Genomic DNA, 13,454 nt, shown 5'->3' with positions numbered 1-13,454 from the left:
AGGAATAACTGGCCATCCGATTGGTTGAGGAGGGCAGACTGCAGTCTCTGGCTGAGAGGATAAAGTGCAACTCAAATCTTTTATATAGATTTATATACAGATAGGGTTTCATTTAGATTTTCCACACAACACAAACAATGTCGAATGATTTATGGAAAAGGAATCTGGATGTGACAGAGATGCAGCCATTCAAAGTTACTGCAAGCATTGTTCTGCTGCGATACATCGCTGAGGTACTAAGTGTACTTTTAATTTTAATTTTCAAAACGCGGGGTTCTGAATTAAGACCTTGTGAGAGACGCACACAGTCACAACGGGAGCATTTGAAAGCGAGAAAGACTTCTCGTCCTCACTCATTTCTGTGATTGTCTTTTTTTAGAATGTTTTTTGTCTTTGATTTAATTGTCTTTGATCTTTTTAACATAATCACAAAAACGAAAAATACAAAGTCTGAATCTGTCTACCCCCCACCCCCCCCGCGAGTCTCTCTGGTGCACAGATTCCTCCCCCCATTGTCCGCACTCTGACAGGTGTGTAATGGGATGATTAATGTGCTGCTCCCCCATTGAACAGCTTGCATGAACTACCCCCACACACACACAGAAACACACTGACAACAAAATACACACAGACACAGAGACACACTGACAACAAAATACACACACACACAGAGACACACTGACAACAAAATACACACAGAGACACACTGACAACAAAATACACACACACACAGAGACACACTGACAACAAAATACACACACACACAGAGACACACTGACAACAAAATACACACACACACTGACAACAAAAGACACAGAGACACACTGACAACAAAAGACACACACACACTGACAACAAAATACACACAGACACAGAGACACACTGACAACAAAATACACACAGACACAGAGACACACTGACAACAAAATACACACACACACACAGAGACACACTGACAACAAAATACACACAGAGACACACTGACAACAAAATACACACAGACACACACAGAGACACACTCACAACAAAATACACACAGAGACACACTGACAACAAAATACACACACAGAGACACACTGACAACAAAATACACACACAGAGACACACTGACAACAAAATACACACACACAGAGACACACTGACAACAAAATACACACACACACAGAGACACACTGACAACAAAATACACACACACACACAGAGACACACTGACAACAAAATACACACAGACACAGAGACACTCTGACAACAAAATACACACAGAGACACTGACAACAAAATACACACACACTGACAACAAAATACACACAGACACACACACAGAGACACGGGTGAAAGTGGCCAGTGATCATTTTGACTGACACTTCTGGGTCAAAACCAGTTTTCTGGCCGGTGGCCAACTGAGAACAATAAAGCTTTTGCATGAACCGTTTATTAACTGTATAATAACAAGAATTGAAATGATACTCACTTAGAGCAAGATAAGCTCTGGACCACTAATCTTTCTTAGCGAGTTATCTTTCTTATTTGCTGCTGTGAAGTTACATTTCTCGTAATTGCAAACCTACAAAATTGGGCCGGTGTTTCAGCATAACATGTCCGATATGTACTTAGTGAGCACGCACTCATTACAAATACATGCGAGTAGCAGAGACTGGCACAACCAGCACAGAGCTGCTGCTAGAATCCACACATGCAGTTTACAAATGAAGGCAAATAAAGAAAAGCAAGCCCTGCATTCCCTAAGCAGTTCAAAACACTGTCAGGAGCTCAGGATTACTGTATAAAAAATGAAGCAAATGTTGTTGCTGAATAAAACAATTCATTTGTTTAACAGTATAAGCTCAGCAGCAGGAAGGACCTGTCAAGAGCTGTTTCCTGTTTTCTACCATCAAAATGGTCTTCTTGCTGTACGAAATTGCGTCTTTGCCTTTGTGCTTGCTTCTAAATATGGTCTATTCAGTTAGAATGTAACTGTCCTACTACAACCAAGTCATTTCGTGCTAGTTTTAAAATATTTATATTTGTTACTTTAAATTTTGGGGCAGGTTTTGCACTTCGGTCAGTGCGCAGAAGCACTCTTTCACATGGCACGCAGAACCGAACCACACCGACGTCGCGTCTCATGACCATCTCGACTCTGCATCACCGTGCGGGAAAGTGTCTCAGCCAATCACAGAGCTGCATTTCTGTTCTGTCCTGAGCTGTCACATTAGAAAACTGAAGTCAGTCAAATTGCGTCACCGTTTCCCTTTCTGAACATGAATAAACTCAGCGCGTTGCCATCGAGACAGAACAGCAACTACAGTGACAGGCATATAGTCCCCGACCACAATACAAGCTACAAACAACCCTATTTGAAATACAGACTTGAACTAGGAGGAAAACGAACTCCCAGTTCCGTCGTGCTGGATCTTTCTGATCATTACTCTCACAATTACTGTAATGACAGCTCACTCCCTAAGCGTGGCGTAGAAACATCGATGTATTTATGATGATCTTACACGTTGTGACAAAACAGGCAGTTAAAATAATAATAATAATAATAATAATAATAATAATCATAATCATAATAATAATAATGATAATAATAATAATAATAATAATAATAATAATAATCGGTTTCTGACACCACCGTGTGTCAGAAACCGAGTTCCGTGCGTCTGCTGTTTTTATCCCTCGCTTCTGTGTCGTCAGCGGAGGTGAAAGTCATTTTAATTTCTCACCCGCACTGTCTTACTGTTCCGTCCGTATTATTTCGTTTTTTGTTTATTTTGATTCACCGAAGTCTTTAAAATAACAGTATCTAAATAATAACACCCTAATTAAACACGGGGTGTGTTTGTTGCAGATGATAACAACAAATTATTTTCTTTATACTGTCATCTCAGAACATGTTAACTGTACAAAAAGCCAGATTTAAAAAACAGACCACTTCTTAGTATTACCATTTAAACACATGACCAGAATGAGTAAACACATAATCCTGAAGATTATTTATTGATTTTGGAATGGCGCTAACACACATGCTAATAAATGACTCTGCGAGTATCTTGCTGAGCACACGTTACAGTTTTGTACTTTTAAAAAATGCGATCTTTCACCTTTCAATGTGACATCGATCCACTTTCAATGTGACGTCATACCACTTTCAATGTGACATCATACCACTTTCAATGTGACAGCGAACCACTTTCAGTTGACATCATACCACTTTCAATGTGACATCATACCACTTTCAATGTGACATCATACCACTTTCAGTGTGACATCATACCACTTTCAATGTGACATACCACTTTCAGTGTGACATCATACCACTTTCAGTGTGACATCATACCACTTTCAATGTGACATCATACCACTTTCAATGTGACATCATACCACTTTCAATGTGACATCATACCACTTTCAGTGTGACATCATACCACTTTCTAACATTACACCGGCTTACATTCACCTCTGGTCAGCTGAAGAAAGATTTTCGCTCTTTTTGAAGCTCCAACCTAACTTACCTGCTTCCGTTTGCTCATGACTACCACTAAATAATAAACAGTGCGATCCTATAGATGTCTGTTTCGCTTCGAGATTATACGTGTCCACACTTTACAAACCAATGGCACGCACAGTGCGTAACGAGAGTACGGCTGCGGGCGTCAATGCGCAAAACGACGGGGAGAGCCACCCACCCCCCCGACACACACATACACGCACGCACGCACGCACAGACACACGCACGCATACACACACACACACGCACACACATGTACACACACACATACACGCACGCACATACACCCATGCACGCACACGCATACACACCGTCCAAAATCCAGTTAGCGCTGAGGAGGGAGAGGGAGGGTGGAGTGTGGGTGTCACTGTGTTCATTCACTGTGTTCATTCTCTCTCACTGCCCTGTCCTTGATGGACAATTCCTCTTGTGTGCCAATAGAGGGGGCTGTGCTGTGTGTCTCTCAGCCAGCTGCAGCTCCCACTGACACACTGCGCCTCTCTCCTCCTTGTTTAAACGCTCTCTCTCTCTCTCTCTCTCTCTCTCGGGGGGGGGGGGGGGGTGAATGGCAGGTGTCCCACGATGATTAATGACCTGGTTGTGTTTCCAGGTCCCCAGAGCCTCGTTCCGATGGCTCAGCGAGAGTCATCCATCATCCCCTCCGACAAGACACAGGAAACACACAGTATAGATCACACACACACACACTGACACACACACACACACACACACACACACACACACTGACACACACACACTGAGACACACACACACACTGATACACACACACACTGACACACACACTGATACACACACACCCACCCCTCACCCCCCCCCCACACACACACACTGATACACACACACCCACACACACACACACCCCCCACACACACACACAGATACACACACACACACACACTGATACACACACACTGACACACACACACACACACTGATACACACACACTGAGACACACACACACTGACACACACACACTGACACAGACACACACACACTGATACACACACACTGATACACACACACTGATACACACACTGAGACACACATACACACACACTGATACACACACACTGACACACACACACTGAGACACACACACACACACACTGATACACACACACACTGACACGCACACACACACACACACACACCCTCTCCCCTCTCTCTGCTGAGCTCTTGTGCGCTGTGGGTAACACCCCCCCCCCCCCCCTTCGGAATCGATGATGGGGTCACCTCTTATCTGGGGGGTCGTCTCCGAGGAGGTGATTGAGCTGGGCTGGCTTCCCGTTGACCCCGCGGTGAACTCTGACCCTGAGCCTGGGGGCACATCCATCTTCACAGGGCAGAGAGAGAGAGACAGAAACGCAGAAAACTGGAGCAATCAAACTCTGTGTGACCCTCGCAGTGTCCAACAAGCACACAGCACTCCAGGATTGATGGGACGAGGCTGCATTCAGCTGAAATGAAATTAAACTCTACTGAACGGCTGGAGTGCCTCTCTGATAAAAGCCCTGAGCGCATTTCAGCTGGTGCCTTCATCAGCGTTATTGAAACTAAACTGAGTCAAGCAGACCAGCGTTTGGGCTCTAGTGCCTTCATCAGCGTTATTGAAACTAAACTGAGTCAAGCAGACCAGCGTTTGGGCTCCAGTGCCTTCATCAGCGTTATTGAAACTAAACTGAGTCAAGCAGACCAGCGTTTGGGCTCTAGTGCCTTCATCAGCGTTATTGAAACTAAACTGAGTCAAGCAGACCAGCGTTTGGGCTCTAGTGCCTTCATCAGTGTGATTGAAACTAAACTGAGTCAAGCAGACCAGCGTTTGGGCTCTAGTGCCTTCATCAGTGTTATTGAAACTAAACTGAGTCAAGCAGACCAGCGTTTGGGCTCCAGTGCCTTCATCAGTGTTACTGAAACTAAACTGAGTCAAGCAGACCAGCGTTTGGGCTCCAGTGCCTTCATCAGCGTTATTGAAACTAAACTGAGTCAAGCAGACCAGCGTTTGGGCTCTAGTGCCTTCATCAGCGTTATTGAAACTAAACGGAGTCAAGCAGACCAGCGTTTGGGCTCTAGTGCCTTCATCAGCGTTCTTGAAACTAAACTGAGTCAAGCAGACCAGCGTTTGGGCTCTAGTGCCTTCATCAGTGTGATTGAAACTAAACTGAGTCAAGCAGACCAGCGTTTGGGCTCTAGTGCCTTCATCAGTGTTATTGAAACTAAACTGAGTCAAGCAGACCAGCGTTTGGGCTCCAGTGCCTTCATCAGTGTGATTGAAACTAAACTGAGTCAAGCAGACCAGCGTTTGGGCTCTAGTGCCTTCATCAGCGTGATTGAAACTAAACTGAGTCAAGCACACCAGCGTTTGGGCTCCAATGTGTGTGATCTCGGTAGTGAAGGGGTTAAGAACGAGCCTATGTCTCTCCCTGGCGCCACTACCCCCCCCAACACCCCCCCCCCCCCCACTCAGTGGCAGGCAGCCAGGGATGTTTACTAATAAGTCACAATTCATTAGTGCTGTATTGCACCCTCTCCTGACAAACTAACTGCCTGTGTGAGTGTCTGTGTGTCCCTGTGTCTGTATGTGTGTGAATCTGTGTGTGTGTGTGTGTGTCAGTGTGTGTGTTTGTGTGTGTGTGTGTGTGTCAGTGTGTGTGTATTTGTGTGTGTGTGGGGAGGGTCAGTATCAGGGTGCCCCCCCACCCCCACCCCTCCCTCCCCAGCAGGGTGAGGTCAGCATTGAGGAATGTTGCTGTCTGGAGTCAAAGCCAGCCCCTTCTAACAGGAACCACCTGGAGAGGAGAGGGAGAGGGAGAGGGAGAGGAGAGGAGAGGAGAGGAGAGGGAGAGGGAGAGGAGAGAGGACAGGAGAGGAGAGGAGAGGGAGAGGAGAGGAGAGGGAGAGGGAGAGGAGAAGAGAGGAGAGGGGGAGGAGAGGGAGAGGAGAGGAGAGGAGAGGGAGAAGAGAGGGAGAGGAGAAGAGAGGGAGGGAGAGGAGAGGAGGGAGAGGGAGAGGGAGAGGGAGAGGAGAGGAGAGGTAGAAGAGAGGGAGAGGAGAGGAGAGGGAGACACTGAATCACATACTGAGCCATATACACAAACTAAGACACAGAGTGACACCCTTCCTAAATGATCTTCCATGGCAATGCAGACACACAGACAGACAGACAGACAGACAGACAGCACTGCAATGGCAATGCAATCATGGTTCTGTATTATACTGAGGGGCAATGCTAGCACAAGTATAGGGCAGCTACAATGGGACAAGGCTGCTAGAATGGGACCACAGTGTGCTGACTATACCCTTCATGATCTTCAATAGCAATGCAGACAGCCCTCTGAAATGTCTTTATAATATATAGCACTAGACCCTGATATTGATGCGATCCAGCCCTCTGAAATGTCTTTATAATATATAGCACTAGACCCTGATATTGATGCGATCCAGCCCACTGAAATGTCTTTATAATATATAGCACTAGACCCTGATATTAATGCGATCCAGCCCTCTGAAATGTCTTTATAATATATAGCACTAGACCCTGATATTGATGCGATCCAGCCCTCTGAAATGTCTTTATAATATATAGCACTGGACCCTGATATTGATGCGATCCAGCCCTCTGAAATGTCTTTATAATATATAGCACTAGACCCTGATATTGATGCGATCCAGCCCTCTGAAATGTCTTTATAATATATAGCACTGGACCCTGATATTGATGCGATCCAGCCCTCTGAAATGTCTTTATAATATATAGCACTAGACCCTGATATTGATGCGATCCAGCCCTCTGAAATGTCTTTATAATATATAGCACTAGACCCTGATATTGATGCGATCCAGCCCTCTGAAATGTCTTTATAATATACAGCACTAGACCCTGATATTGATGCGATCCAGCCCTCTGAAATGTCTTTATAATATACAGCACTAGACCCTGATACTGATGCGATCCAGCCCTCTGAAATGTCTTTATAATATATAGCACTAGACCCTGATATTGATGCGATCCAGCCCTCTGAAATGTCTTTATAATATATAGCACTAGACCCTGATATTGATGCGATCCAGCCCTCTGAAATGTCTTTATAATATATAGCACTAGACCCTGATATTGATGAGATCCAGCCCAGCTTTATAAGGATGCTGATCTGGAGGACGAGGAGAGTAAAAGAATAAAACACACAGACAGATGCTTCCTGTTTTTTTTTTTTCTTCAAATGAGATCTTTATCATAAAAATCAGAGAAAACATTACAAGCAACAACAATGAAAAAATCATACAAGTTTAACTTAATATTTTTTTTTTGTAACTTTTTTTTTTTTCTTTATAAACAAAACAAAACCGATATCTCTCTGTCTGTCTCTGGTTTTTAAATTTGCTGTACGTGGGTCACTGTGCCTGTCAATGTCTCTGAGTCCAGGGTGTAAGAGATGGGTCACTGTGCCTGTCAATGTCTTTGAGTCCAGGGTGTAAGAGATGGGTCACTGTGCCTGTCAATGTCTCTGAGTCCAGGGTGTAAGAGATGGGTCACTGTGCCTGTCAATGTCTCTGAGTCCAGGGTGTAAGAGATGGGTCACTGTGCCTGTCAATGTCTCTGAGTCCAGGGTGTAAGAGATGGGTCACTGTGCCTGTCAATGTCTCTGAGTCCAGGGTGTAAGAGATGGGTCACTGTGCCTGTCAATGTCTCTGAGTCCAGGGTGTAAGAGATGGGTCACTGTGCCTGTCAATGTCTCTGAGTCCAGGGTGTAAGAGATGGGTCACTGTGCCTGTCAATGTCTCTGAGTCCAGGGTGTAAGAGATGGGTCACTGTGCCTGTCAATGTCTCTGAGTCCAGGGTGTAAGAGATGGGTCACTGTGCCTGTCAATGTCTCTGAGTCCAGGGTGTAAGAGATGGGTCACTGTGCCTGTCAATGTCTCTGAGTCCAGGGTGTAAGAGATGGGTCACTGTGCCTGTCAATGTCTCTGAGTCCAGGGTGTAAGAGATGGGTCACTGTGCCTGTCAATGTCTCTGAGTCCAGGGTGTAAGAGATGGGTCACTGTGCCTGTCAATGTCTCTGAGTCCAGGGTGTAAGAGATGGGTCACTGTGCCTGTCAATGTCTCTGAGTCCAGGGTGTAAGAGATGGGTCACTGTGCCTGTCAATGTCTCTGAGTCCAGGGTGTAAGAGATGGGTCACTGTGCCTGTCAATGTCTCTGAGTCCAGGGTTTAAGAGATGGGTCACTGTGCCTGTCAATGTCTCTGAGTCCAGGGTGTAAGAGATGGGTCACTGTGCCTGTCAATGTCTCTGAGTCCAGGGTTTAAGAGATGGGTCACTGTGCCTGTCAATGTCTCTGAGTCCAGGGTGTAAGAGATGGGTCACTGTGCCTGTCAATGTCTCTGAGTCCAGGGTGTAAGAGATGGGTCACTGTGCCTGTCAATGTCTCTGAGTCCAGGGTTTAAGAGATGGGTCACTGTGCCTGTCAATGTCTCTGAGTCCAGGGTTTAAGAGATGGGTCACTGTGCCTGTCAATGTCTCTGAGTCCAGGGTTTAAGATTTGGTCTCTCCGATTAAAACAAATCTATTCGGTTTTACTCGCAGCAAGATTGGACTCAATAAAGGAGGTGAATGAAGCCCAGTAGAGAAGTGAAGGTTGGAGCCCAGCCAACTCTTCTCCGTCTTTTTCGTTGTTTCGTTCTTTCTTTAGGTGTATATCTGGGGTGGGCGGGTGGGAGTCTTTATCCCGCTTCCCAGCAAAAGAGGGGAATAAACAAAAGCAGGAATTGACGGAGGCACACACACGCCCTGGCGTCCACAGGATGCCCCACAGTTTTCTCGTTGTCTGATTTCCTCCAACCAGCCAGGTTAACCGCAGCGTGAGAGACAAGAGCCAGCCTTTCTCAGGGAGTTCTGCTGGAGCAGAGCTGCCTTGTGAGGCTGGAGGGGTTCAAGTCTTTAGGGGGCTTTTATTAAGGAGGCTGGGGGGGGGGGAGGAATCCAGTAGCCCCCTACACCCGCATCCAATCCAAAATGACGCTTGCCCCGAAACCGGAACGTTTACAAGTTTGAAGAAGTCTTTAGGAGCTGCCTCGTGGTGGAGTGTGAAGTTTTCTCTCTCCCTCTGTCTCTCTCTGACTCTGGAGTTCCACCTGTGACTGCAGTCTAGAACGTGCAATGCTAACAACAAGTGGGTTCTAGAGCAGCTCGGATCACGCGCACTCTAGAACCGCTGTTCCTGAGGGGCTGCAAACTGCAGGGCTCGGTAAAGCTTTTGTTATTTATTTATTTATTTATTTATATTCTGCGTCGTGGGCATTAACAAGGCTTTAGGTAGTTGCTGTAGGTAGTTCGCTATTATTCTGTTGTTACTCCAGCTATGTCATTGTCTTTTCTCGTCACCCTTTATATCTGTAGCTGCAGATGGTCGGAGGGACGGACAGGGCTGTGTGAGTCTCTAGTGCCTGCGTGTGTGTCCTTGCCTAGGAGGGCCAGAGGGACAGGCAGGGCTGTGTGGGTCTCTAGTTCCAGTGGGAGCTCCAGAGAGACAGGCAGGGCTGTGTGGGTCTCTAGTTCCAGTGGGAGCTCCAGACAGACAGGCAGGGCTGTGTGGGTCTCTAGTTCCAGTGGGAGCTCCAGATGGACAGGCAGGGCTGTGTGGGTCTCTAGTTCCAGTGGGAGCTCCAGATGGACAGGCAGGGCTGTGTGGATCTCTAGTTCCAGTGGGAGTTTCAGAGAGACAGGCAGGGCTGTGTGGGTCTCTAGTTCCAGTGGGAGCTCTAGACGGACAGGCAGGGCTGTGTGGGTCTCTAGTTCCACTGGGAGTTTCAGAGAGACAGGCAGGGCTGTGTGGGTCTCTAGTTCCAGTGGGAGTTTCAGAGAGACAGGCAGGGCTGTGTGGGTCTCTAGTTCCAGTGGGAGCTCCAGACAGACAGGCAGGGCTGTGTGGGTCTCTAGTTCCAGTGGGAGCTCCAGACAGACAGGCAGGGCTGTGTGGGTCTCTAGTTCCAGTGGGAGCTCCAGACAGACAGGCAGGGCTGTGTGGGTCTCTAGTTCCAGTGGGAGCTCCAGACAGACAGGCAGGGCTGTGTGGGTCTCTAGTTCCAGTGGGAGCTCCAGACAGACAGGCAGGGCTGTGTGGGTCTCTAGTGTGCGTGGATGTCCATGGTCTGCCCCCCCAGCAGCTGCTCCCCCGGGCTCGCGGCTGACAGCACGTGGTGGGCTCCGTGTGCGCCGGGGGGGCCATGCAGCAGCATGGCGGGGTGCGGTGGGGGGTAGGAGTGCAGGGAGGGGGGGTGCCGCAGGGAGGGGGCCGCGTGGGGGGCCAGCGGGCCCGGGGGGTATCCAGGCTGGGCCAGGCCGAGCCCCATCGCACCCCCGGGGTACTCCGAACCCAGAGACGCCATTCCCTGCAGACCTGAGAGAGAGAGAGAGAGAGAGGGCTCAGAAAGAGTGCTACCCTACAGCACAGCAAATATTATCAGACAGTCCCCTTATAAAAGTTTCCCACAGAAAAAGCACAGCACAGTGTAATGCAGCACAGCGAAAGCATGGTGACGCATAGGCAAGCATTGTGAAGCACAGAGAGGTCTGGTAAAGCATAGGGAAGCATTGTAAAGCACAGAGAGGTCTGGTAAAGCATAGGGAAGCATTGTAAAGCACAGAGAGGTATGGTAAAGCACAGGGAAGCATTGTAAAGCACAGAGAGGTCTGGTAAAGCACAGGCAAGCATTGTAAAGCACAGAGAGGTCTGGTAAAGCATAGGGAAGCATTGTAAAGCACAGAGAGGTGTGGTAAAGCATAGGGAAGCATTGTAAAGCACAGAGAGGTCTGGTAAAGCATAGGGAAGCATTGTAAAGCACAGAGAGGTATGGTAAAGCATAGGGAAGCATTGTAAAGCACATAGAGGTATGGTAAAGCATAGGCAAGCATTGTAAAGCACAGAGAGGTATGGTAAAGCATAGGGAAGCACTGTAAAGCGCAGAGAGGTCTGGTAAAGCATAGGGAAGCATTGTAAAGCGCAGAGAGGTCTGGTAAAGCAGATTAGTTTGTGATGGGTATTAACTTCTGTGTCTCACCTGGTGGGCGGATCCCCATGTGCTGCTGTCCCTCCATGATGTAGCCTCCCATTGGCTGCCCGTCAGGACTGTAGGGTGTGCCCTGACCTATAGGAGAAGAGCATCGAGAAACACAGTGAGTGCACAATGAAATGAGCTGTTAAACCATCAATAGCTACAAAATCATAATCAAATGAATCATCATAATAATAATAATAATAATAATACAGATTCAATTTATTGCAAAATTAATCTACATTAAAGCAGTTCTCTGGAATGGGTAACGGCCTGTGAGTAAATGAAGTGTTTCCTGTTGTTTGGGGGTCAGTGAGCTCACCTGAGCGGTTCGACTGGTCAATCATGGGCTGCACGATGCGCCGTCGAGCATTAATGAACCTGCAGAGAGAGAGAGAGAGAGAGATGTAAAGCACAGAGGTACGGTAAAGCATAGGCAAGCAGTGTGGAGTAGTGGTTAGGGCTCTGGACTCTTGACCGGAGGGTTGTGGGTTCAATCCCCCGTGGGGGACACTGCTGTTGTACCCTTGAGCAAGGTACTTTACCTAGATTGCTCCAGTAAAAACCCAACTGTATAAATGGGTAATTGTATGTAAAAATAATGTGATATCTGTATAATGTGAAATAATGTATAATGTGATATCTTGTAACAATTGTAAGTCGCCCTGGATAAGGGCGTCTGCTAAGAAATAAATAATAATAATAATAAAAAATAATAATTGTAAAGCACAGAGAGGTCTGGTAAAGCATAGGGAAGCATTGTAAAGCACAGAGAGGTATGGTAAAGCATAGGGAAGCATTGTAAAGCACAGAGAGGTGTGGTGAAGCATTGTAAAGCACAGAGAGGTCTGGTAAAGCATAGGCAAGCATTGTAAAGCACAGAGAGGTCTGGTAAAGCATAGGGAAGCATTGTAAAGCACAGAGAGGTGTGGTAAAGCATAGGGAAGCATTGTAAAGCACAGAGAGGTGTGGTAAAGCATAGGGAAGCATTGTAAAGCACAGAGAGGTGTGGTAAAGCATAGGGAAGCATTGTAAAGCACAGAGAGGTGTGGTAAAGCATAGGGAAGCATTGTAAAGCACAGAGAGGTGTGGTAAAGCATAGGGAAGCATTGTAAAGCACAGAGAGGTGTGGTAAAGCATAGGGAAGCATTGTAAAGCACAGAGAGGTATGGTAAAGCATAGGGAAGCATTGTAAAGCACAGAGAGGTATGGTGAAGCATTGTAAAGCACAGAGAGGTCTGGTAAAGCATAGGCAAGCATTGTAAAGCACAGAGAGGTGTGGTAAAGCATAGGGAAGCATTGTAAAGCACAGAGAGGTGTGGTAAAGCATAGGGAAGCATTGTAAAGCACAGAGAGGTCTGGTAAAGCATAGGGAAGCATTGTAAAGCACAGAGAGGTCTGGTAAAGCATAGGGAAGCATTGTAAAGCACAGAGAGGTCTGGTAAAGCATAGGGAAGCATTGTAAAGCACAGAGAGGTGTGGTAAAGCATAGGGAAGCATTGTAAAGCACAGAGAGGTGTGGTAAAGCGTGTAAATAAACATGGCAAACCAGGGTAAATGCACAGTATAAGCGTGGGTGGGTGGGTGGGTGGGTGGGGGGGGGGACTGCAAAAATACTGCAGTGAACTTTTCTAAGGGATGAGTGTTTGGTTGAAGCTGTAACTGGTCCCAGTTTGCATGGCGGAGACTCACCAGTTATTGACCTGCAGGATAGTGAGGCCAGTGTCCTGAGCCAACTGCTTCTTCTGTTCTTCTGAAGGGTACGGGTGCTGCAAGGGGACACAAAGCACGAGACACAACAAGCATGACTCACTCCACTCACACAGGGGGCGTTCACCATGCGAGAAACAGAATAGCAGGCATTGATACAGTGTG

The 13,454-nt window shown here is 47.0% G+C and overlaps 1 protein-coding gene across 1 annotated transcript; it reads right to left on the bottom strand.

The window, feature by feature from the left end:
- Positions 1 to 8,628: 8,628 nt before the first annotated feature.
- Positions 8,629 to 13,348, bottom strand: LOC117970101 (homeobox protein meis3-B-like; the record flags this gene model as incomplete). The annotated part of the gene is given in 4 exon segments (XM_034917976.2): positions 8,629 to 10,924; positions 11,586 to 11,672; positions 11,902 to 11,960; positions 13,272 to 13,348. Coding segments are annotated over 4 exon segments (495 nt in total), but the record flags the coding sequence as incomplete, so codon positions are not given.
- Positions 13,349 to 13,454: the final 106 nt, after the last annotated feature.

Source organism: Acipenser ruthenus, unplaced genomic scaffold, assembly GCF_902713425.1.
Source record: "Acipenser ruthenus unplaced genomic scaffold, fAciRut3.2 maternal haplotype, whole genome shotgun sequence".
In the NCBI taxonomy this organism is placed as follows: Eukaryota; Metazoa; Chordata; class Actinopteri; order Acipenseriformes; family Acipenseridae; genus Acipenser; species Acipenser ruthenus.
Note: the sequence above shows the minus strand (reverse complement) of the source record. Positions and strands in the feature narration are given on the sequence as shown.